This window comes from Perca flavescens, chromosome 7, assembly GCF_004354835.1.
Source record: "Perca flavescens isolate YP-PL-M2 chromosome 7, PFLA_1.0, whole genome shotgun sequence".
In the NCBI taxonomy this organism is placed as follows: Eukaryota; Metazoa; Chordata; class Actinopteri; order Perciformes; family Percidae; genus Perca; species Perca flavescens.
Window position 1 is genome coordinate 31,391,064 of NC_041337.1, and position 26,314 is coordinate 31,417,377.

The window sequence follows — 26,314 nt, forward strand, 5'->3', positions numbered from 1 at the left end:
TTTACAGCTCTAATCATTAGAACACTGTACCAAGTTGAGGGAGACACTGTGGCTGCACACTTTCGGGAGTCATATACAATTTTAAGAGCTACGGTTAAGCGTGTTAACAGTTGAGCCATAAATGTCACTGTACAAATCTAAGGAACAGTCTTTTCTGGGTATTGTGGTACTGCAATTAACAGTAATGACTGGGCAAATGAAAACAATATGTAAGTTTCTTTATTGAGACAGTCCCAGACAGCATGACACCAGGTAACACTTTGACATTCTTGTCACGGCCACCCTATGAAATAATACACATCACCAAAAAAACTGACTTTGGACAGCAAGTCAAGGCTAAACAAAATCCTCAAGAACACAGATCTGCAAATGAACAATTCAGCTGAACAGCAATTAAAAGAAATAAACTGTCAAATTAGGTGTAGGCGGTTTTTATGAGCCATAATTTGCTTCGTCGAAAGCTTTGCGGGCTCTCTTCAGCTCTTCGTTCATGGTCAGTAGGTCTTTGACTCTGGCGAATTTCCGGGGGTCCTTGCGAATTAGGAAAACGATGTCCTCGACCTGGACGCGGCCCTGGCGTCCGATGGACATTGCTTTGTGGGTCATTTCCGTGATAAACTCGATGACCAGGTCCTCCAGAATATCCACAGACTCAGTATACGGGTTCTGGTCGTCTCCAAATCCGTACATCATACACCGGAGCTCCTTGGAGAAGAGCCTCTTTCTCTTCCCGTGGCCGACATCTACTCCGCCGGATCCATCATCCAATTCCTCGTCGAAGCCAGTCTCGTCCTCCTCATCCGCCATTCTGGTGAAAAACACACGGGTAGATTGGTGAATTTAGGAGCAATTACAAGCACATTGCCGCTGAGCAGAAGCATGTATTGTAATGCTAGCTAGCTAAGTTAAACAGGCCACACAATTTCCTATGACAATTTCGAGCAAAAGAAAACAACCGTTACCTTGTAGCTTAGCGCAGGAACACAACAGGATGGGGTCTCTGTTGACTTCCGCCTCGGGAGAACAAACGTTTGCTGTAAAAAATTAAAAAAATAAAAGAAATACTGCCCCTTGCGGTTATTTTCCTTCAACTGTTAGCTACACCCCGAGTAATATCTACATAACGTCACACCACAAAGTTTGCATGTTACCCAGCCATGACTGACGGTAGGTTTCTTTAACTAGCTAGCCTTGTGTCTACGTCGTTTTCTTTGCTGACACGCGCTGTAATGTTTGGAGAAAAAATAAAGCCAAACTCAATTTAAAAAGATGACAATTTAACATATTCGTGTTCCTGTGGATAACCGTCTAGCTACATTGTAAATTCACTAACGTTAGCTAAATCCGCGTTTGTCTACACTTGATTAACCCACATTGCACTAGATGTTTTTTTGCGCTTTGTGCATAACGTTATTATTTTAGTTTTTTTTAAAACTCCATGGGGATGGTATCGAGGAATGACAACCAACACAGAAAAGTCTGTACTAAATCATACTACATCTGGGTGGGCTAACCTATGTGAATGCCGAATTAAATAATGGTCCACACCGTTTCAAACAAGGTCTTAAGTTATAATGCAATATGTTTTGTAGATGGGAAATAAACACGGTACTTTGAGTCGAGAGAATGATCAGTGTGTGGGTGTCGCCTTACGAAAATGACACATAACGGGGAGCGAACTATCACTAGTTGCAGGAGGCGAGTGATATGAACGCTTAATGGAGCGTACCTTCTATGTCAAGAAATGACGGCTTATTTATTTTTTATAGTTAGCTAGCGTTAATTAACCTATGTCGCATACAATACCGCTTTACATAGCAAGCTGGTGAAACGTTAAACAATTGGACATCTCAAAGTTAGCCAAACAACCATCTGGTGAGTGCCACCGTTATCTTAGCTAACGTTACTGGTCAGTTCATCAGCTAGCTAATGTTAACCGAGGCTGTTTAATTAATAATAGTAAACACATTCAATTCCTGTTTAAATATGTGTTGGCTAACTGTGGTTAACATCCGGTATCTTAACAGTGGCTTAACCGCTAACTTAGCTGACGTGGTTTAACAGTTAGCTCATGGTGGTTGTCAAACTTGAGCTAACACTAATGTTGGCATTAACGTTAAGCTATTATTGCAGCAGGCTTGTCTTTATAACTCTGACCAGGCTAACTATCTAGCTACTTGTTTAGCTGTAACGTTACACACATGCAACCAAATCCTAACCCTGTTTCTCTCACTGTCCGTCTCTCCCTCTCTTAAAGCAATCCGCTATGGGTGTTATAGGAAGCGGTGCAGATTCAGTTTGTAGATGACCTTTCTACAGTAGCTGTCTTTTCCACAACCTAGTAACCTATCCCTGTATGGCGTGCCCTGTCCAGTTCCTTTGCCGGGGGCTTCGCACTGTTGGATTAGTTCTCCTTTACTATGTCTTCTCTATAGGCATCACCTTCTATAACAAATGGCTGATGAAGGTAAGTAAAGGAGTTCTTAAAGCACTATTGATTTTTCAGCACTAAGACTGTTCCTCTGCACAGGGCATGCACTGTTTTCCTTGGGGTGATTAACCCTCATGCCCTCCTTAAAAAAACGTATACTTGACACCTTCGAGGCAAAAATGTACATGTCCAAAAAACTGTTATTAAATCATCATATATCAATATTTTTTTCTGCTTTTTTTTCCTAAATCACTTAAACAACTTCTAAATTGCTCAAAACTACCAAACATTTAATCATTTTCTGGATTTTAACCCTTTAAATGCCAGTTTTAAATCTTTGAAGTAACAATTATTTATGAAAAACCCAACAAAACATTAATTAAAATAAATCCTAGGGGAATGGGGCTTTGGTGGGGATTAGAGGCTTGGATATGTCAAAGATAAGCAACAAAACTTATTTGATTGCATTAGTATTTTTTATGTAGTTCCAGATACTCCCTTTGGACACCTTCGAGGCAAAAATGGACCCATTGACTTCCATTATAATCACATGTTTTGATCTCACTGCCTTTACAGTATAAAACTATGCATTCTGTAATGTCAGCATTTCATTTGGAAGAAAACTAGTCAAATTTGACATTTTTACAGTATTTCACCAGGTTCAACCATTTTGCCAAAAGATGCCTTTTTTCAGCCCTAAAATGATCATTGCTTGCTTACAGGTTCACACAAACTCACACACACACACACACACACACACACACACACACGGCTCCATAATATAACTGGCAAAAGTAAGGTCCGCTTTTTTCACCACTAAAATTATCATTGTTTGTTTACAGATTTACACAAACTCTCTCTCACACACAGACATGCATACATGCATGCACACACACACACACACATGTGCATACATACACACACACACACACACACAAATATACATATATACACAGACACACACACACACACAGAGCTCCATAATATAACTATAATTTCATGCATCGGGCTACAAGGGCAAAATGGTTGAATCTGGTGAAATACTGTAAAAATGTCAAATATGACTAGTTTGCTTCCAAATGAAATGCTGACATTACAGAATGCATGGTTTTATACTGTAAAGGCAGTGAGATCAAAACACGTGGTTATAATGGAAGTGAATGGGGCCATTTTTGCATCGAAGGTGTCCAGAGGGAGTATCTGGAACTACATAAAAAATACTAATGCAATCAAATCAGTTTTGTTGCTTATCTTTGACATATCCAAGCCTCTAATCACCACCAAAGCTCCATCTACATATTATTCATTATATGGGAAAAAAATAATTTTTTGTGTTTTCTTTTTTATATATAATGACATACTTCAAATACATAAACTGGCATTTAAAGGGTTAAAATCCTGAAAATGATTGAATGTTTGGTGGTTTTGATTAGGTAAGAAGTTGTTTAAGTGATTCATGGAAAAAAAAGCAGAAAAAAATATTGATATATGATGATTTAATAACAGTTTTTGTGTGCGTGGACATTTTTGCCTCGAAGGTGTCCAGAGGGTACAAAATGAATCATTTAAGTATAAAAGACATGTAAGAGTAAAAAACACTGGATTTAAAAAATTTGACTGAAAAGAAGGATTCCTACAAAATTTCATGCCATAAGAAGGAACACAGCAAAAATGATCACAAAATGAAAAAAAAAAACTTGACAAAAATGACCGAAGAGGGCATGAGGGTTAATGGAAATCCTCAAACTAGGTTAACCTGTAGTGTTTCTGTCTTGGGGGAGGTATTGAGTAGGTCATCTCCCAGTGTCTCAGGAGTCAGGACCCTGAGGAATCCCTGAGACACTGGACAAACTACCTCCAATTGGCCATCTAAGTTGACCCTGTCTGTTTCTCTCTATCAGGACTTCCACTATCCCCTCTTCATGACGTTAGTTCACCTTGCCATCAACTTCTGTCTGTCCGCTCTAACACGAAGGGCCATGCAGGGCTGGACAGGGAAACCCCGCGTCATTCTGAGCTGGACAGATTACCTCCGTAAAGTGGCTCCCACAGGTGAGATTTTAGTGGAGAGTTTTACCTAACTAAATACAGTGTATTCAGAGAAAAGGGACTGATAGTCAGCTCTTATCATGTTCACTGACTAAGCTTTCAGTGAACAGTACTTTGACTGAAGTCCATATTGATACAAACATTACATCACACCTGAGGGGATAGTTGAAGATAATTTTAATCTATTGCAAGGAGTTTGTCTTCTTAAAGTCTTAAATATGTCCCTATTACCCAGCCTTGGCAACAGCACTGGATATTGGACTTTCCAACTGGAGCTTCCTCTTCATCACCATTAGCTTGTAAGTTTTTTGCTTGGGTATCCTTTTTAATAGAGGATACAACTGCAATATGAACTGACAGACTTCAGTTTATCAATATTGTATTTAACCAGTTGTTTCATTCTTTTGTGTGTTTTTTTTCTTGTTATTCAAGGTACACCATGACCAAGTCTTCAGCAGTGCTCTTCATCCTCTTTTTCTCGTTGGTCTTTAAACTAGAGGAGCCGGTGAGTGACCTTTTTTTTCAAACATTTGTGGAAATAATGTGTTGACCACACAAAAACATCCAAGCTAAAACCATCTTAACAGTGGCATGAAATATTTCTTTCATCGCTAAATTATATAATTAGTTTGTTCCTGATTCATGCTCCCTTGTCATACTGTCAATGCTATTGGCATGCAGACTATAAGTGCATGCAAAAGGAAATGCTTTTGCTCAGATTTTTGGATCAACACAAAAGAACAGGAAGTTCAGCAACTTTGATGAAATGCATAAAGGCTATATTAGAGGAAGTGACATTTTTCATCATACATTTGCTGCGGCAGTGGAAGTGAGTGGTTAGACAGCGTTAAGGCTGAGCAATTTTATTGATTCTGCAATATAAATCGATTTTTTTATTCCCCAAGAAAGTATTGATTTTTATGCCGCGAGTATCGATACATAAGTCCCATTCAAATCCCCCGTGTTTACCCCCGTTCGCATTGCAAGAAGAGCGATTTGGTCAGCCAGCCGCTAGTGTCGCTGTAGAGCAGCCAACGTCAACTGGCGGCCCTCCCCCAAAGCTTTTAGTCTGACCCCCAGAATAATCATGAATTCACAAAATGTAAAGAGGAAAAACTGTGTTCTGTTATTTATCATTTCAAGCATTTAGAGCAAAAACCCAGCCCCCTGTATTTACATCTCTATTCACATGCCGGGATTCTCTACAGCAATGACCGAGCTCCACATACACAGATGAGCCAAGATGTGTGTGTGTGTGTGTTAAAGGTTAAAACACGCAGCACCTGACTGGGAACGATACAGAGTTACCAACAGCCGCTGGGGCAGATGAACTCACGCTGGTCTCTTTTCTGTAAATAGGCTACAATTAAACCTTTGTGAGTAGAAAGTCAATACTTATCAATGCACTCACCTGTGTAGACCGGCATAAACATGTACAAAGCGATATTTCAATCTGCTCAGTCCACCGCGCTGTTTTACGCAAACACAGCTCTACTCTGCAAATAGCGAATTTTTACTAAACAAGCTAAAACAAAAGCTGTCGGTTTTTAGTCTAACTGTTTATCTTAGGTTGCCGGGAATCTGGAAATTTTTGCAAATTCTTGTAAACCTCACTGCTGGCTGAACAAACCAAACCCTCCGCTAGAGCGGACAATCTGGAGCTACTTAATATGCACGTGAATGACGCGATCGTTATGTTCAGTGATGATGATGATGCTGGTTGTATTATTTTGCAACAACATCGTTTCATTGCAAATGAGCCATACATGACGAGTGCATAGCCTGCTTATCAGTCCATTCATCATTAAAGCTGGGCTTTTGGCTTTTCCACATCAACCTTTTGCTTCAGCCTCTTTGACAGTGACATGTTTACCTGACAACAGCCTTTCTTTCTGCAAGCATTTTCCACCAATCAGGATGCTGCATACTACAATAGTGTTTCCATAATCACAGACTTTAACCATCACTCCTCAGTGAACTGCCTCCTAGTCAGATCTTTTTCTAGTTAAAGAGCCAGTTATCATTAGGGAGTTTCCATGTTTTTTAGGAGTTTGATCACACCAATACATGTAAAAACAAAAAAAAAAAAAAAAAAAAATAGCATTAATTCAGTAAGAAAGTGAAAAAGAATAGGCGTATTAGGTATAAATTCATTTTATTTTCTTTTATTTGAAAGTCCGGCCGCCAGAGTGCTTAGAAAAATTCTGAAAAAAATGTAGTTGATGATCCCTGCTGTAGACTCTCTGTCCAGTCAAAGACATATATTGGGTAATTGATGTTTTCAGTTCAATTAATTAAATCCAAGTAAATGGAACACTCACAAGATGTCACCAAAATCACTCGGTCCCCTTTAAATCTTTCAGAAAATGATGTAAGTGTATCGAATTATATCAAATCGTATCGTTGGCTGAATATCCTAATATATATCGTATTGTGAGCTGAATATCGTGTATCGTTATGTTTTTTAAATCTGCAAGTACACCTATAAGTAAAAAGACAAAACTGTCTGATTGAAATTTTTTCTGTTTAGGGAGTGATGATGATATGCACGTTTTCGCTTCGGATTGGCACCAGTCAGCATTTGGGACCTGAATCCATTAAACAATTTTTTGTAGGGTTTCCGCCCAGTAATAGTACCAGAAGTAGCAGATTGAGCAGGGCTAATCGCCACTCCGCCCCATGCCTCTCAACAAATCTGAAAAAGGATTTTGAGGGAAAAACTGGGATGCTCTGAAAAAGATATACAAATCTGAGCAGTATGTTCATTTCATAGCTAAATTGAGTAGTTTCTGTCTCCACCATGAGGAATTCTAAGTAATGACAACAAAACTGTCAAGAGTGTCCACATGATCAGCAGCAGTGGCAGCATAAACTGTCCTGTCCTATTAGTAGTGTCCTGAGGAGTGTCCAGTTCAGTTTACAGGACAGTCAGACACTGTCCTGTACAATGTCCTGTGACTCCCAGACACTGTCGAGTCGCATGACATTGTACAGGTCATTGTCTGACTTTCCCCGGCCGCACCTCAGGACACTACTAACAGGACAGGACAGTTTTTACTGCCACTGCTTTGACCAAGTCTTCAGCAGTGCTCTTCATCCTCTTTTTCTCATTGGTCTTTAAACTAAAGGAGCCGGTGAGTGACCTTTTTTTTTTTACAAACAGGAAGTTCAGCAACTTTGATTGAAATGCATAATATATATTAGGAAGTGACCTTTTTCATCATACATTTGCTGTGTAGGCAGCAGTGAAAGTGAGTGGTTAGACAGCGTGCTGCTGTGTTCTCCTGGACAGTAAAAGTGATTCAACCTTTACTCCATTGAAATTTAGCACAGCTTGATCATGACTAAAAAGTTCCTCAGGTCATTTCATTTTTTACATCTGCGAGTACACCTATTAGGGCAGATCCAAAAAAACATGATGGACTCTGCAGAAGAGGTGATTATCTTGACTCGAGCTTCTGCGCAGGAAAGCCACCGAATGACACAATCTTCTGAGCACAGCCATACTGAGAAATACAGAGAGAGTTGTGTGGAGCTGATAGTCTAAATTAGCTTTGTAGCAACTCATTTGGCGATGGCTTGAATGTAACGGACGATCATTAATATCAAAAAGTTATGCACTAGAGCTTTAACACACAATTTTGAATGCAAAACATTTAATACACACACACTTATTTTTTTGGTCAATCTTTATCTCTATCCATCAGCGTCCTTTTTTTAATCTTCCATTTATTTAAATTTTCTTTATGTTACTTTCTATTCCCGGTCTTTTTTTTTTTGGGAGGATTTCTCATTTTCAGCTCTTTTCTCCTGCTGTTCTCACTGTCTCTCTCTTCTGTCCCTTTCAACCAGAACCCATTCCTGATCCTGGTGGTCCTGCTGATCTCCAGTGGTCTGTTTATGTTTACATTTGAGTCAACCCAGTTCAACCTGGAGGGCTTCACCATGGTGCTGCTGGCGTCCTTCCTAGGCGGGATCCGCTGGACCCTCACTCAGGTCCTCATGCAGAAAGCCGAGCTTGGTCAGTGTTGAGTTACTGAATATGTATTCAAATTACTTTTATTTCACTTATTTTCTCTCTCTCTCTCACTCTCTCTCTCCCTCTAATGTTCTGATTGGTGGAACCTTGAATATTTGCATCAGATTTTGATTACTTGTATCAGTGAGTGTTTAGTACGTTTTCATAGTTATGTGTCATAATATGTCATATCTTTTCTGCAAAACAGTCTTAGAATATAACCCCTATCACAAATTGATTATTCTTTTTATTTATTTTTTTAAACTGGAAACTTTCTCCACTTCCCTCCAGGCCTTCAGAACCCAATAGACACTATGTACCACCTACAACCTCTCATGTTCCTTGGCCTCTTCCCCCTCTTCCTGTATAATGAAGGTGAGTATAGTCTTAAACTGTGGTTTGACATCCTCGCTCTCTCTCATAACTTGTCACTGCAGTAAACAAAACTCTATAGCCCTAATTATGTTATATTAGGTTATTTTCAATGAAAGATGTCATAGACCCCTCTGTACAGACCAAATGTTATTTTCCTTATTGAACTGATTAAGTGTCAACATAGAGTCTGTCCCAATATCCACGCCTGCATTATTTGCAAAAAGTAAAGGGCAACGAAAACTCTTTCTACTCAGAAACATGGAAACATCATTGTAGATTCTCCTCTCTGTCTTGTTTCCAGGGCTAAGCCTCAGTACCTCAGAAAAGCTATTCCGGGTGACGGAGCTGTCGCCTCTCTTGTATTCAGTCTTCACACTGAGTATAGGCGGCTCACTGGCCTTTGGTTTAGGCTTCTCGGAGTTCCTGCTCGTCTCCCGAACCTCCAGCCTCACGTTATCCATATCAGGGATCTTTAAGGTACTATAATTCTATAATTGTGTGTAGTATGACTTTCTTTTTGAATCAGCCATTCATTCATTTGTGTTCATGAGGAGGCTACTTAAGCCAATACACACATTTTAAGCTCTAAGATTCTGGGTCACCTTTGATCTAATTGTGCATGCTTTAACCCTTGTGTTGTCGTCCTGGCAACCATGCAACTTTTTGTTTTTCTGGTTGTTTTTTTTTTCAACGTTTTGGTCGTCTTTTTCGACACTTTTGTCGCTCTTCCTGATGTTTTGTAACGTCTTTCGACATTTGTCACTTTTCCCAATGTTTTTGAAGCCTTTTACGCCGTTTTTGTCACTTTCTTTCAAGTTTTTTGTCACTTTGTTTTTGTTGATTTCTTTCTGCGCTTTATTTGAAGTTTTTATTGTTTTTCCCCACGCTTTTGAAGCTTTTTCCGACATGTTTGTCACTTTTTCCAACTGTTCTTTTATCGATTTTAATTTTTTTTTAACTTAAGGACAACAGGAGGGTTAACAGGTTAGTAGCTCTGCTATTGCCTCCATTTTTAATTTCCATATAACCAACCACCTTTTTTTTCGGCTGCATAAAGAGCACTACCTCTTTGTAGAGCCTTGCTTGGCTGCAGTGTTCCAGTCTTGTTCAGACTAGTCTATATCCACGACGTTCCACTTCCGGGATTGCTCCATTGCCGTCAGAAAATCTTTTCAGCCGGATGTTAGGGGTGGGGGAAAAAATCGATACAGCATAGTATCGCAATATTTTCCGTGGCAATACTGAATCAGTTTGTCTGCTTGACAATCCCATTTTGCAGTAATAAAATTGAAGTGAGACAGAGAAATGTATCTTTTTAGATAAAACAGATGTTGACAAAGTTTTCTTTTGGGGACATTATTGGAAATTGGGAAAAATTTGAAGTTGGAAAAAAGGTAATACATTGCAATATATGAATATTGCAATATCTTTAAAATCGCAATAATATTGTATCGTGACATAAGTATCGTGATGGTATCGTATCGTGTGGCCTCTGGGGATTCCCACCCCTACCGGTTGTCCGCTCCTTCCGCTTTCTTTATGTTGGAATTTTAAACTCCGGCGGATTTCTGAGGACTATGGTTAACTGCTCCTCCGATCTCTGCAGGGTAAATCCAGACAGCTAGCTAGACTATCTGTCCAATCTGAGTTTTCTGTTTGCACGACTAAAACAACCTCTGAACGTACACATGTTCCACCAACACAAGTTCCTTCCCGAGGCTATTTTGCAGATTTTTGCATATTCCCAGTGCTTAGCGCCACCCAAGACTATTGTGATTGGTTTAAAGAAATGCCAATAAACCAGAGCATGTTTTTCTCCCGTCCCGGATTTCTATGTGGACTAGCCAGACCCTCCTGAACAGCGCTATGGAGGAAGGTCTGGTAAAGCGAGGCTATGTTCAGACCTATCTAATACATCCTTTTTTAATTCCATATATCATTTTGTTTTCCTGTAGGAGGTGTGTACTCTGCTTTTGGCAGCAGCTCTGATGGGAGACAAAATGGGCATGCTTAATTGGCTGGGATTTGCCATTTGTCTGTGTGGCATTTCATTGCATGTGGGACTGAAGATGTATTATTCCAAAAGTAAGTGTTATTGTTCATAATACTTTTAAAAATCACATTGGCAATAACCTATCAAGAGTCAATCAAATAAATATAACAAAAAACAAGTTTAATGATGTGGTTTTTCCACAAACAAATATATATTTTTCTCCCTCATAAAAAAATCCAGAATCGGATGTGTGAAAACATTATTTGCTGTTTCCACATTACACTTGTGTAGGTTACATACTGCAGCGTGATTGGCTTCCAAACTAATTGTGATGTCACATAATCCTACCTGTACGTAAACAGATTAAAATTAGATTGAGGTTTGCTCTTCAGCCGATGAATGTTAGTCTATTGTCAAACTGAAATGTTCAGTGGATGGGCACTTAGAGAAGAGATGATGATGTTGACAATGTATTTTATTTGTGATATTTTCCATCAGATAAGGGACCGTCTTTAAGGAAGCTCAACAGTAAGAGCCCAGAGCTTGAGTTGCCATTACTGCGGCAGAAGGAAGACGAAAGAGACGATTGGCCTGGTGAATACAATGACGAAGATGAGGAACAAGAAATCCCTCTTCACTGACATCACAGGATACGGGCCACTGAAGTCGAGACTATCGTCAAACTACTGATTCCTTTACAGCTGTTCCATTAGATGGTTTGAACAGTGACGTCAAAGCTTTAGAGCGTCCAAAATCTGTTCTGTTCTGACACCATGCCACAAAAAGAGAACCCGACGAGCCGGGTGGTTTGTTACACAGGACCATCTGAGATGCCGTTATTGAAAAATGTTTATCTATGGAAAAGGACTGGCACATTCAAAAAATACCTGGCAGGTGATTGGATGAGCCATCTGTCTAACACGTCCGCCATTGTTGTTTTGAACGAACCGTCGCAGCCGTCGCACACACGTAAACCACGGCCGTAGCTGTCAGTAGCGGGCGCTGATTGGTGCGGTGCACAGCTGTTCGGACCCAAGCGCTTTTACTTGAAGCCTGACGAGATGGATTTTTGTCTGATACGTGATCCTGCGATTTTCGCATGATCTTGTGATATGGCGAGAATCCAGCTTGCCGTGCAAGGGAAACAAAAAGAGGGAGTAGCCTCTTCAGCTTTTTTCTTCCACCGATCATGTCTTCAGGCCACAGCCTCATTATGTAGCTGTACATTAACTGTGGACTTGACACAAGTTATGATCGTTTGCCTTCGGGAAGCTTCAAAAATGTAGCTAATACATCCAAGTGTCAACAAAGTATGATGTATGATGAGAGAGAGGGTGTGAAAGGGATACTTTGACATTGTAATGGGTCATTTTTCTTTGCTAGATACTTGTCAAACAGTGGGAATATCTTCCTACTTTGTATACCTATATACAGTACAGTACATATGCATTATGTTAATTGGCACTGGTGACTACAGAATAAGCTGTTAGGATTCTAAAGGACAAATGTAGAAACTGTTAAATAAGCTTACAAGAGTGTGGTTTAGAAAAAAATTACTATAAGTGAAAGTGTCCTGGTATCCCTGTAATGCAGAGCGCGATGAGTGGTAACCCAATTTCAGATTACATAATTTCTTTCTCTTAAGAATGTAGCCTGACATCCTTAAGTTTTTTCTGGATTAATAGTAGATTTGTCATTTAGTTACTCAGATTCCCTTTTTTGCAGATGGCTTTACTGCTCTTCTTTTGTAAGCTAAATTTACAAAGCTAACAATACAATTTAATACAGATGGATCAATGAGGTCTGTCAGGCAGCATTTTCTATTAACATTATCATACATTTTTCTTAATTAATTGAATAATTGTTTGGTATAAAAAAAAATATTAAAATGACCAAAGATATTCAGGTAGTATCACATAAGACAAAGAATGTAGCAAACCCTCACATTCAAGAAGCAAATAAAAAAAAGGCCTTTCTGCTTAAGAAATCACTTAAATCATAAATCAAATCAGTTGCCGATTAATTTTAAAGTCCAAAGTGTTAATTAGTGCCAGTTTGGTGCCAGAAAGGCTCTTTGAGCATGATGTATGGTGTATGTCGTGATATTTGGACAATTTAATTTTTAGGCTAGCTAACTGAAAATAAAATAAAATTCAAGTAATGAGGTACAAGGTTGGAGACTATTGAATCTAAATGTCAGCCATTCTCGTCATTATTTGAAGAGACGTGTAATGGCTGTACCTTAATGTGCCTTGTTAATGTCACACCAGTCAAGAAGACTACTTTTGAAGAGCTATTTTTCAAAATCTAAAATGTAATCAGTGATTATGTAGCTGTATTTGAGATTAAAACCATTTGAGAAGTACACTTTTTTGACAGTGTTTCTGTAAAACGCAGCATTGTGGCAATACCTTAAGAAATAAAGTGAAAGTGAAAAAGAGTTTATTTTTTATTTATTTCTTAAAGTCACGTCTCATTTCAGAATAAATCTGGGATAGCTAATGTGTGTAGCACACTTTAAAATGTCTGATTTACAGGTGGTATCTATGCTGTGATTAGACAGCATGCTTCTGCTCACTGCAGTGACGTTACAAAAATCACTTCTTTACCAACCCTGCATCTGGATTCATGTAGTTTAGCCTCAGAGTATGTGACTGTGAGCTGTTTTGAAATAATTTAAGCACACACTGATGCAGTCTTCATGGAAAAATACTCTAAGTGCCTGAGAAGATAGACCAGTGTTCTCTGCAAGCTATTCACTCATCCACTGATGGAGTTAGGACTGCAACTAACTATTACTTTCATTATCGATTAATCTGTCGATCATTTTCTCGAATAATCGATTCGTTTTTTTGGTCTAAAAGATGTCTGAAAATTTTGAAAAATGTTGATCAGTGTTTTCCAAAGCCCAAGATGACGTCCTCAAATGTCTTTTGTCCACAATTCAAAAATATTCTGTTTAGCCTACTGTTATAGAGGAGTGAAAAAACTTCTCACATTGAAGAAGCTGGAATCAGATCATGTTTGACTTTTTTTTCATATTATCAAAAAAGTTGCCGATTAATTTAACATCGATTCATCTTTGCGGCTCTAATTGGAGTGCAATATGGTCACTAAAATTAATATCTACAAAAATACTTTGACATTCGCATGCTATGTCACACATAACACACGTCACATACTGTAGCATTATTGACAGGTGACGCAGAATATATCCTGTAAATGGCACGGGGCAGCCACAGGTTCCAAAGAGGGAGTTATGGCAGTACTTTGTATCAGGGTTGCCTTGTTTGCTCTGTAGACGGTTTAGCCTCGGAGTGCCACGCCCATACAGGCCCATGCTGGAGCAGCAGGAGGGTCCTGCTTCTCGGATTTCACCCGGAGGAGTTCAGATTCAACCTGATGTAGGTTAGCTGGCTTCACAGTTTAGCGGAACTGGCACTTGTTGACATCCCACCTCTGGAATGCTGTGTGAAATCTCTCTAAAGGCATAACGTGGACTCACCGAACCGCCAGGTAAGACCTCACCTGGCTGGAGAAGACCATAGAGAAGACGAGGAAAATGTGTTGTGTCACAGTTTATGTTGTTGGTCCTCTGTCCAACAGAAGTCCTGTTCTTAGGTTAACGAGTGAAATAGCGAACGCTTGGTTGAAAGTCTAGTTGCCATATATTGTTCGAAACTATTGTTAAATAGCCTAGCTGAGGATGGGGAAACAGTTCATTTGCTACCTCGTTGCGAAATAGATACACATTCAAAAATAATTGTCTTATCGAAACTTAAAATCTCTTGCATATGGCGCATTGCAGTTAACTTTAAGCAACTAAGCTAATGTACGCACTTAAATAACAGCGTTGCGTCAATTATTAAGCGGCTATTGCTTTCCTAATCCATCCATCCATCCATCCATCCATGGGCAACGAAGGCATCAATAAATAAATGATGAAAGTGAAATCATTTTAATTCACAGTAAGGGAAATCAAGCTAACATCAGTGTTACATTTGGCCATTACATCTTTCACATTGGATATTGTAATTCCATATACAGATTCACAAATGTTAGAAATAAAAGTGCAATACTAAAGGTTTTTTCCCAATGCATAATTTTAATTTTTGCCGACATAATGGTGAACTGTGGACCAAATGTCTACAGCTATACCCTAAAATGAAGTGTAGTTGTCCTGATTTTTATTGCTTATGTAACCTAATTGCATGCACCCAGTAATTTTAAAGGGGGAAAAAGAGGAGACTCCAATCCCCTCAGCAAGGAGATACACTAGCATTACATAATAATACCAATCATTTCCTCTTTGTCTGACAGACAGAGAAATAGGTACACACTCCATTTTGGCCAATACAGTGGCCCATTACTTTATTGTTCAAAGTAAACTGCGGTCTTAATGTCAACAGCATATACTCCAAAATAAAGTACTGTTGTCCTGATTTTTAATGCATATGTAACTTAATTGCATGTACCCAGACATAAAAAAAGAGGAGAATCAACAATTCTCTCGGCAAGTAGATTGACTGGCATTACATAACAATACCCATCTTTTCCTCTCTGTCTGACAGGCAGGCCAAGACATACGGCTCAAGTACCGTTTAAACTCAGACTTGGCAACATTTAGGCAAGCAGGTACACGTAAAACACGAGAAAACATATAGTCACGTCACATACTGCACATGATGGCTGTATGTCAGATGGTCTGAAAAGCCTTTAGGCAGGCTGGAAGTTTCTTTTAAACTTGCTTCAGTGGTGGCCTGTCTGGTCATGAGGTGTGAAATATAAGTAGAAGGCTCAGACAGGAACTCTTAAAAATATGAATTAAAGCAAATAAATAAAGCAAAGAGTCAATCTGGAATGAAATTGATTTAACATTCAAAAAAAAAAAAAACTCCAGCATTTAAATGATAGGACACATTTAGTTAAAAATTCAATTTTGACTACCAGCATATGTAGAAATGACTCTACTGTATATGACATGTAAGAATTTTAACAAGCAAACGGCAAGTTTTACATTCACCTTCTTGTCCGCTCATCACGTTTTCAGGAACATGTTTGTATTTCTCCTAACCTGTCCTTGCTTCTCCCTTCCACACTTTCATACTGAACCCCCACTGAGCCCAACCGTGGATAATTTAATTTGTTCTAAACGCTTGTCTCGGTCACAGGTCTGTTGACTCCAGCATAATAGCTGAGCTACCAGAACATTAATCGTAGCTTTGTTCAGTCTGCATTTTGTTGAACAATGTTCTTATTCACAAAACACAAATGTCAGAATTTCTGCCCTTGTCTTCTAAAGAGCATCTGCCTAAGCAACCTTAAATATTTGTCTGCACTTTTATAGCGTGTTTCTAAATTATACAGTACATTTAGCTTTATTTTGAAATATAAAAATGAGCTGTGGTCAGTTATTATTTTTAATGACCCCCATTAATAATGCAAACAATATCTTGTCATGATGTATGTATACAAATGTTTTGTAGCAGAGTGGAAACAACGGCTCTAATGGCTCTAAACATCTCTTAAAATAATATATACTGTACAATCCAAAGATTGCAAATTATTTTCTTCATGAAAGCATAAGCACTAATTATTTAGTGTGTGCATAATATGATATGCATAATGTATATGAGGTACTTTAGTGTACATTGTGTGTGCTGTTAAATCCTGGCCCTCTCAGACAGAGGTGTGTTAGTTTTATGGCCTCTAAAAGTGCTGCGTGTTTGTTAATATTATAGCCTTGTGTGTGTCATTAGCTGTGTGAAGTTTAAGGTCTGTAATGGGGACGAGCACTAAGCACCTGTAGGCTGAGTCAGCCATAAAAGAGTTCCCATGGGACAAGGTAACAGGTAATGTTGTTGGTGCCAGGTTAAAAAAAACAACAGAATTTGCATTTGTTTTCTGCATTGATTGTTTGGTTTGTAAATGTCAGAATATAGTGAATAAAGCTGCAAGTTTACATATTCAAATTCCTTATTTTGTGTGACCAGCTGCAGCCCAAACCCAAAAATATTCAGTTTGCTATCATGGAAAAGAAAGAAAAGCAAATCTTCACATTTGAGAAGCTGGAATAAGTGAATTTTTGTAATTTCTTGTTTTAAAAACACCTTGATAGTATCTCTGTCGCTCTACTTTGGGTTGCCTAGTTGGTTAGCATTGTTTGTTGGTTTGATTTTGAATGCAGATCATTTGACTCAACTGAGTAAATTGACTACATATATAATAAGTAAAAAGTATATAAATAGAATTTAATACAACTTTATTAAATATATATTTCATAAGTATAAATGAATAAGTATATGAAATATTCAAAGCATTGTTTTTTTTTATGTTTCTAGGCTCCACTCATGTCTCCTCGCCTCTTTCCTTCATCATCATCATCATCTTTCTGGCTAATGCTGTGTTTCCTGCTCAGTGTTTTCCTTCTGCTGTCCTCAGGGGTCCATGGCCAAGGTAGAGTGCCTTTCATGACCACTTTAACCATTTCATATCTACTAATAGGATAGTATGTCACATACACAAGTAGATATGATGGTGAAGTCTAGAAAAACGTGTTGGTTATTGTACCTTTGGTAGTTAATATATCTTAGATACTAGCTACATATGGCTAATGTTATCATTGCTAAAATTGTCATGCTGCTATAAAGTAAACATTTTTTGTATCTATGGTATTAACCTAAACATATTACTATATCACTGTATTATTCCTAGAACATTAATTGTAAAGAAAGTACCCATATCCTTCTTCTTTTTGTTAGAAGACACAGGCCTATGGCTAGAGATGCTAGTTAGCTAGCTAGCGGTGACCCAAAAGATAGGCTATAAATTATTTTACCATAACCAGTAACGTTAGCAAACACAATTACTCATACTATTTCACAAACTAATTGTAAGATGTTATGTAGATGTTAGATGCTTTTATTCTTTTTGTAAGGAGATAAACTGCTGGCAATGCTAGCTTGTTAGCCTAGCTGTATCCTAAAAGAATTTTTTTTACTATAACCAGTACTATTAGCATTAAAAAAACAAACAAACAGAAAAGACAGTACAATTAGCATAAATAATCTCACACAAGTTAATATTTTGAGGTATTTAATACAAGCATCCATATTTTGTTTATGTTGTATGCTAAAATTGCTTGTACTAGTTTGCCATGAAGCAGATTTTTATTGGCATATTTTAGCACAGCAACTATATGTTTCAGTAGATGCTAGAATAATATATTATCTGTGTGACTGTCACATTCTCTTGACTGCCTCTCATATTAGTCACGGTCCGCTTTGAAAGAGAGTCAAAGAGTTTTTGGCCTCTAACTTCATATCAAACCATTCCCTCTTTGTCACAGTACAGCTCTGCTCTGATGACACGTTGTTGGCAGCTGTACTATTAATATTTTTTTATTGTTTCAGGTCCTTTAATATTACTGTACTGACACCATTGACGCCGTTATCTTTTCGTCTGCTAAATTCCAACCGCAGGACTTTAAATTTCACAGTGTAAAAACTTCGTTTTTTTTAATCCTTTTTTTTAATAACATTTTTGTAAATGAAACTTGCCCCAAAAGATAGCGTAACAGTCAGCCTAACTTTTAAAATGTATTTTACTCTGCTAGTTTATAAGAACAATACACCCAAAGGGCGTATTATTTCAGTGCTGAACTAAAGAATGACGGCAACAACCAGCTGCTCTTATCCCACACACAGGGAGTACAAAACAGCCACTTTACCCAGCTGCATATCTGCCCGCCTGTGTGAAAAGGTTGTTGTTGTTAGTGGGTCTGTTAGACCTTGACCTCAGTATCTCTAAATCCCATCAGACCCTATCTGATCTTCTGCCAGGCACCCAAGAAGATGAGGACCCTCCAGAGGCCCCTGCCCCAAATACACAGTCACACACACACACACACACACAGTTATACACATACATGCTCGTCAGAAAAGAATCTGTTGAGTGCTGAGGGTCATACGTCCACAGAAGCGATGAAGACAGAGTTCTGTGATTCATGCTGTTCATGTCTACACACTCCTCTGTCTTCTTTGCTTCCGTTTTCCCTTCCCCCCTCATCTTCCTTTCCATCTATCACCCTGCCACATAGTACATACAAAACCCTGGCACACTGTAACTCTGTGCTGTTCCTCTGACATGAACTTTGACCCTCAAGTCCCCATCCTGTTCCTGTTTCTATACCAGACGGGAGGACAGGGCATGCTTTGATGGATGAAAGGGCAGCTGGAGAGAGGGATGGATGGATTGCGGGAGGATGAAACATGAAAGACACTGCTTGTTGGGAAACCCCTGCTGGAAATTATGTAGATGAAGTCGAAACAAGAGATGGACTTGATTTGGAGAGAAGGAAGCGAGAGGGGTTAGGCCATCTCCAAGAACTGGGGGGAATGAAAAAAATTTCACAGCTTGTTTCTTTGATCTATCCTGAACGCCTGCAACTATCGTGCTCTCCTCTTTCTCTTGACCCAAATACCTGACTAGACAACATGCACACACATACTGAACATATACTGAAATGTTCGTTTAGTTTTCTTCCCTTTGTCTCTGTGAATTTTAAGGTCGTCTCAAGCTGACTGTCCTGTCTGAGGACAGACTGCAGATGAAATGGAAGGAGGCTGATGGACCCGTTCAGGGCTACAAGGTCCGAGTGAGACCCATCTCAGGTGAGACTTTCCTGGCTTGTGTTGAAGTAAACATTATTTGGCTCATGCCCTTTAATTCCTATTAAGGGAAATGTTAATGCTACAGCATGCAATGATGTTTTAGACAACCGTGAAGGCCCTTTTTTTCTTTTTCAGCATGACAGTGACACTGTGTACACATACTGTAAGATGATAAAGAAGTTGTTTGGGTGAGTTTTGTGACAGTCCACAGATTCAAATTATGTATACAATATTAATAGTACAACAGAGTGCACATCTAAACAGATGCCAAACAGACAATTACGTCAACAAGTCGGAATACTGCCATCATCATGATATGAATTACAATGACTTACAAAGACTTACAAAGATACATAACAGCTACAAGTCTATGCACTACAGGATTTACCCTATCATACTTTATCGACAGGACAATATACGTCAAACAGCAAACAGCCACCCACAAATAGTCTATAAACAAAGTATCAGGCTGTCTTTGAGATTTCACATAAACAACGGTTAAAGTTACTCAGGCTACCGAAGAATACCATAATTCCTCCGTTCAATTAGACCTTAGCAACGCACCCCAAGCTTCCATCCTTAACAAACAGCCATGTATATCGGCTCTTCCAGTCTCTCCACTGCTGGCTGTTCCAATTTAACGGGAGAGAGCAAGAGGGTTAAGGATCATCTTCAGCCAGAGAGGACATTATTTCTTCAGCTTCTTCTTGCGTTGTCACCCCGGCGGGAGGCGTGCCAACAGGGCTTGCAGCAGGTGAATCTGTCGTGCTATTAACGTCATCGCTACACAATTTCTTAGTAAAACCAAAATTAATTAAACTACCTTGTTTTCTTTTTGCCATGGCTATATGATGCTTACTGCAGAATGGATTTCAAGGACTTTGCGCGCAGATTAATGGCCTCCAACGTTTATGTTTTTTCTGCGAATCTTTGAGTTAACATGTAGCCTACTAAACATGAGTTGAATTTGCACCACAGCGGCGCCACGCCTTGATGCTCATGACAAGAATAGCATGTATAGTTATCTTTATTGAAGTTAATTAGGTTTAAATCGCTGTCATGCCAGAATTAATGATATTTTTGCAATTTTACACATAATAATCCACAATGATCACTATTAATATTTTTTTATTGTTTCGGGTCAATGTCAATATTTTTAGAGACCCCCCAAAATTTCACAAATCACGTTTTCTGGGGAGCCCATGTCTTAAGGGGAGCCGAGCTCCCCCTAGCTCCCCCATAGTTTGCACCCTGCATATACCGAAGGATTCTGAGACCGCTTGGGGGCTTCGGGGCTGACCAGATTTGTTCATGAAACAGAACCAGAGACAGTGGACTCAGTGCTTGTTAGCCTGAGGATGCCATTCGTAGCTGTCTGCAGTTTGTCGAGACCTGTTGCTGCAGTTGGGCGGATGGTTTGCTATGTCTTAATACAAACATCCAAACTGTATGTGTTGGATGTTTATTATCTGGAAAAAGCTGCATGGTTTCACAAGTCATCAGTATTATATTGCCTACAACTTGATATTTTTAAAGGATAATGAAGCATGAATTGGTTATAAAGAGAGTCGTGAGTGAGTGAATGAGGGAGTGCAGCCTTGGATTCTCTGGATGCCATCATAAGCAGCTCTGCCTCTGGCTCAATATATTAGCAACAAAAGAAAAGAAGGATGCTTGGTGTCTTATTTACTTTCAAAAGGTACAATAACATTTCATGTTCCGGACATGTTCTGGTTTTGTTGAAACTAGTTAAAAGAATGGTCAAAATACACTGTATTTTTGGGGAAGTCATTGAAATACTTTACTTTTCTTCCATTTATAGAAGAATATCATAAAATGGATTGGCCAAAATCCAATTGTACTCCAATCATAATCCTTTTATATTAGCACATTTCTGAAGTGCAAGCCTTGATTCCCTCTTCACCAGTTCAGAACAACATATAAATGGGGTGTGAAAGTGCCGTTCCTCTCACTGTAATCCAGTCTGCCATAAATGTGTCAGCTCTCTTGCTTCACAGCTGATGGTTTGGATAAGAATATTAACTCATTTTTCTACTGATAAACATTTTATTCTATGTATTTCCTGTGCAATTTCCATCAATAAACAGATTTCTAAAAAATAAAAAAAAGCCTGCATAATACATTATGTCAAGAGAAGCTGCTGAAAAGTATGTATTTTGATGTTTGTATGCATATTTGGCATTGCTACAAGGTTATGGTGAAATGATTGTTCTTAGTTGTCTGAGCTTATTATTTTTCTGTTCCATTAAATATGTCTTGAAAACAGAAAAAAAAGAATGCAACTCTCTCTCCTCACCTCCTCCTTCACATCTGTGACTCTTCCTGCCCCCTGTAACTTCTTCCTCGACATTGTTTTCTCTCTGTCCCCCTCTTATTTCCCATTCCACACTGTGCAGCTAAGCCCAGGCACGTCTAAAAGAGAGACAGAGGGGTGCTTAGAAGAACAATTCAGTTCAACACGAGACTTGAGGTGTAGACTGGGACTAGTGTGCATTATCTGGAGTACTTCAGTGGCTGTTGGAGCAGGATGTCCATCATATCTATAACACTGGAAAATATGAATGTAGCAGAGATTCTTCAAATTAGTACTATTAGAACTAGGTAAGGTCTAATGCTGAAGTTCTAACGCCAGGTAGACCTTCAGCATTTCTGTGGAAACATTTTTACTTTTGTGTTCACTTATTTATTGCAACTTTACCGACTTTTGCAACTTCAACTCTCCGGGAAATCGTTTGCAGAGGCGGATCTGACTCAGACATCCAAGGCCAGTAGACTGTGGACTGGAGAGGGAGGGCCACCAGTACTTTATTACTTATAATGTGGTCATTTCTTTAAAGAAATATTCTGTCTTTACTAAAGAAAGTTGAGACATTTGAAATTGAGAGCAGAAGATAATTAAAGCTGTATTGTATTTTTTTAATTATCATTTAATAAGAACATTTAGACATTCAGGGAACATAATTACAAACATTAAAATGGAACAGTTTAAATGATAAAATGAAAAAAGTATTATGAAAAGCGAATAAAAAACACTCTTTCCAAGTCACTTATAATTAACTGCCTTTCTCCTCTGCTTTGTTACTTGTATGATTGGTCTACTTGTGCTAAAGTGGTTGGTTAGTCACAAGAACAGATTAATCAGCACATGGGAGCGAGGTGTCTGATCTTGTAAACTGGCGCAGCAATGATGGCCTTGAGCTTAATATTGGAAAAACTATGATCATAGACTTTAAGAGATGTGGGAAACTACCTGTTGAAATTGCTGGCAAAAAAATTTGATAATAATAATAATGTCTGATAACCTTACATGGTGAAGCAAAGTTTACAAAACCTTAAAGGCGGGTCATCAGAGATGCTATTTTTTGTGGAAGTTTGAAAAAGTTTGAAGCTATGGTCCAGTTTTACACATCAGGTTTGGAAAGTGTGCAAACTTTATTTATCACAGTTTGGCTTGGTAATTTGGCTACTGCTGCAACTGCATTTGAGGAAATAGTTAAGATGGCATCAAAAATGAATGGCAACTCCCTCCAATCCCGCTTCAGTTTTTAAATTCTGGCCTGCTAAAAGGCTCACAACATCGTTAGAGATGTTTTTCACCCAGCGGCTGCCATCTGAGAGGAGGTATAGACAACTTTGTTTAAAACCTTAACGATTCAAAATAATTACATTCCCTGATATGAGGCTATTTGACTCTGGTTTTCTTTGTAAATATTCATGGTATTTTGGGTAATATAAATATGTTTAGGTTGTTTGATTCTTGAATTGTAAGCCATTGGAGCTTTAAAGGTCCCATATTGTAAAGACAATATGAATTTTCAATGTGTTTTATTTTTTTTTAAAGCAGATTGAGGTGGTATATAAATACTGTGTAAGTATCAAAAACACTGAACCCAAAGAGAAATGCACACAGCCGGGATTCGGAAACTGTGCCTTTAAACGAGCCGCCACAACTTCTGTACGGTTGTGATGTCACAACTACTGTATCCTATATATAGGTAGAAAGTGCCGCTACAGTGCCGTTAAAGACATTCCCCGGCTGCAATGACAGTGCAGAGACTACTAGAATGCAGATGCGGAAGAAACCAATCTGACCAATCAGAGCTGACTGGGCTTTTTTGGGAAGCGGGCCTAAAGAGACAGGCACTAAAACAGAGCATTTTAGAAAAAAAAGTATGAGAAAGATAATGTGCTTTAAAGCATGTAAACATGTTCTACTAGAAACCCAAATTAGATGATTACAGGAATCCTGACTTTCCCTTTAGACTTAATCGTATACAGTACAGAGGCATGTCTTAACCAAAATGCTCGTGTTTTCCAGAGGTGCCACAGCCAGAGCTGATGCTGACCACCACACGGGGCCGGGCGACGGTGGCAGGACTGGACTCCAGTCAGGAATACGCCCTCCAAGTCCTCGTGCTCAATGGGACGACAGAAAGACTTCTGGCAAAGCGACGATTCACCAGTAAGAAACATAGTGAGGTGGAAAGGAGAAATTAGAGAGGTTGGCAGAGAGGTTTGTGCAGTGAGCAGGAGAGCTTGGCAGAGATGTAAATGGACAGGACAAACATGAAGCATTGAAAGAAACAGACGTAGTGTGTGGCGAGATGAAGAGGCATGAGGTAGGTTGTTTGTGTGTGTGTATCAAGCGAGCGTGAACATGACTGCATATCTATATAGGCCATCTTTTATGATATATATAGGATTTTTTTTTAAATCTGCAATCCATGCATTTTGATTCAATTAACTGGAAATCCCAAAACAACCTACAGTTATTTGTGGGGTTGAACAAGGGACATACTTATCCACAGGCATGATGTGATGTACAACACTGACTCGAGATAAAAAAGAACTGCTGTTGACTTTGGTACTGAGAGATAACATTGGCCAGACAGCAAAGTTAGGATGTGATGCATTTTTGTCATTCTTACACTTTCTTGGAGTGTGCAGTGTTTCCTCCAAGGCCCCACCCAATCAGACCATGTGTACACACACACACACACACACACACACACACACACACACACACACACACACACACACACACACACACAGTAAGTGGGTATAAATACTACTCTAGCTGGATTACAGGAAAGTGGGTTTTGTTTGAAGTTGCTGTGTATACTTACTTGGAGTTAAATATTTCTTAGGAAACAAACGGTAGGATGGGGATATTTTGATGAAACGCCACCTGTGTTTGGAGGATTAGGGTCTGCGCAGGAATCGGCATCAAATTGTGCAGACAGGTTATTTCAAGCATCTCTGTCTCTGGCTTCAACACTGTTATTTCCTACGGCAGTGACGGTGAATCCCATCACAGCTCTCTGGCTGTTGATTCCCCCCTGATTTGTGAGCCCCTTTCACTTTTGACCTTTTATTGTTGTTTGTATGACTCTGATTGACACTCTCCGGTGCCTCATATAGGATTGTTTGATACTTGAATGTGGCCTGTGGTTGTTTTGCGAACTGTGCAAGGGACAATAGGTTACTGTGTCGAGTCGAACGTGTGCAGGCAGGTCTGAAAAACATGTTAACTTTGAAATTTGTAACACCGGCTGTCTCTCTGGAATGATGGCAGTCTGGGAATTCCTTCCTGATGCGTCACATTTCCCTTTTGCTTTAACCCCCTCTGGGCCCAGTACTTTTTACTACCTTCCTTGCGAATTCCACCCTTAGTTTGCTATTATTGACCTTCAGGAAAGGTTTTTCCAACAGAATCTGGTGAAGCAGTTAAGTTTTAAAACATACCAAACAGCAAACATGCTGTATCTTCAATTATAGCATGTTCAGTTTTACCTCTTTGATCTCGAATGTAACAGGAGGTAACAGCCATAACAGCAGGAATGGTCCATTTATTGATACATTTCCTGGCAGGTACCTGATCAGATGCCACAATGTGTCTACCCATGGTGATTATGTGTTGTTACTTTGCGACTAATGCAAACACACATGAGGTGATTACTAGTAGTGGAAGAAGTACTCAGATCTACTTAAAACAACTTTTACTTAAGTAAAAGTACAAAAATATCAGTATCAAAATATCATTTTTTAGTAACCAGTAGTAAAAGTACTCATTGTGCAGAGTGATCCATTTCAAAATGTTATATTAAATTATAATTATTGATTCATTAATGTGTAAGCATCACTTTAATGTTACAGCTGATCAAGGTGGGCTTTTAAATACTTTATATACTGCTGGGTAGCTTTTGAATTCCCCCCTTAGAAATGGATACATAATAATAATCATACATCATAATTAGATGTTGTATTATTAATCTGAATCTGCAAAGTAACTTAAGTTATCAAATAAATGTAGTGAAGTAAAAAGTGCAATATATCCTGTCACTTAACCCATATCGCCACCATTAGGTTGACATTTGTGGTTTGTGTGTAAGTGTTTCAACAACTATTTGATGGACTGTCATAAAACAGACATTCATGTTTCCCTCCAGGATGAATTGTTCTAACTTTGGTGTTCCCTTTACTTTTCATCGAGCGCCATCATCAGGTCAAAATTTCTATTTATCGGGCGCCTGGGTAGCTCACCTGGTAGAGCAGGCACCCATATATAGAAGTTTACTCCTCGACGCAGCGGCTGCAGGTTCGACTCTGCCCTGCGGCCCTTTTCTGCAGCTTCAGCTGTCCTATAAAAAATTGTTTTATGAATAAATACCTGTAAAACTAATGTTGTTCCCATCATCCTCATCTGCACTTTGTATTTTTTAGCAAATCTTAGCATGCTAACACACTTAACTAAG

The 26,314-nt window shown here is 38.9% G+C and overlaps 3 protein-coding genes across 8 annotated transcripts in view; 2 read left to right on the forward strand and 1 right to left on the reverse strand.

Moving 5' to 3' along the window:
* Positions 1-201: 201 nt before the first annotated feature.
* On the reverse strand, positions 202-2,350 carry taf13 (TATA-box binding protein associated factor 13). Of its 2 annotated transcripts, XM_028582415.1 has the most exons (3): positions 2,220-2,350; positions 963-1,034; positions 202-808 (listed from the first exon to the last, which is right to left on the reverse strand). In XM_028582415.1, exon 3 carries the CDS (start codon positions 805-807, stop codon positions 433-435), a length of 375 nt encoding a protein of 124 aa, XP_028438216.1. In that variant the 5' UTR covers position 808; positions 963-1,034; positions 2,220-2,350; the 3' UTR covers positions 202-432. The 2 variants fall into 2 exon arrangements, with proteins under 2 accessions (XP_028438216.1, XP_028438214.1); XM_028582413.1 differs by lacking the exon at positions 2,220-2,350 and having other exon boundaries at positions 963-1,327.
* Positions 1,014-13,306, forward strand: slc35h1 (solute carrier family 35 member H1). Of its 3 annotated transcripts, none has more exons than XM_028582408.1 (10): positions 1,017-1,167; positions 2,258-2,467; positions 4,333-4,483; positions 4,716-4,779; positions 4,913-4,985; positions 8,333-8,501; positions 8,790-8,873; positions 9,175-9,350; positions 10,829-10,958; positions 11,365-13,306. In XM_028582408.1, the coding sequence occupies exons 2-10, from the start codon at positions 2,357-2,359 to the stop codon at positions 11,505-11,507; spliced, it is 1,101 nt and encodes a 366-aa protein (XP_028438209.1). In that variant the 5' UTR covers positions 1,017-1,167; positions 2,258-2,356; the 3' UTR covers positions 11,508-13,306. The 3 variants fall into 3 exon arrangements, with proteins under 3 accessions (XP_028438211.1, XP_028438209.1, XP_028438210.1); XM_028582409.1 differs by lacking the exon at positions 1,017-1,167 and adding an exon at positions 1,179-1,875; XM_028582410.1 differs by lacking the exon at positions 10,829-10,958 and having other exon boundaries at positions 1,014-1,167; positions 11,365-11,472.
* Positions 13,307-14,045: 739 nt separating this feature from the next.
* The window catches only part of LOC114558411 (collagen alpha-1(XX) chain), a 40,368-nt gene continuing 28,099 nt past the window's right edge, over positions 14,046-26,314 (forward strand). For 2 of the 3 annotated variants that reach the window (XM_028582405.1, XM_028582406.1), the window contains exons 1-4: positions 14,046-14,382; positions 17,208-17,322; positions 19,434-19,538; positions 23,878-24,021. In XM_028582405.1, the coding sequence (XP_028438206.1) occupies positions 17,217-17,322; positions 19,434-19,538; positions 23,878-24,021 (355 nt within the window). In that variant the 5' untranslated portion in view covers positions 14,046-14,382; positions 17,208-17,216. The remainder of the gene's footprint in view (positions 14,383-17,207; positions 17,323-19,433; positions 19,539-23,877; positions 24,022-26,314) is intronic. The other variant, XM_028582407.1, reaches the window with a different exon arrangement.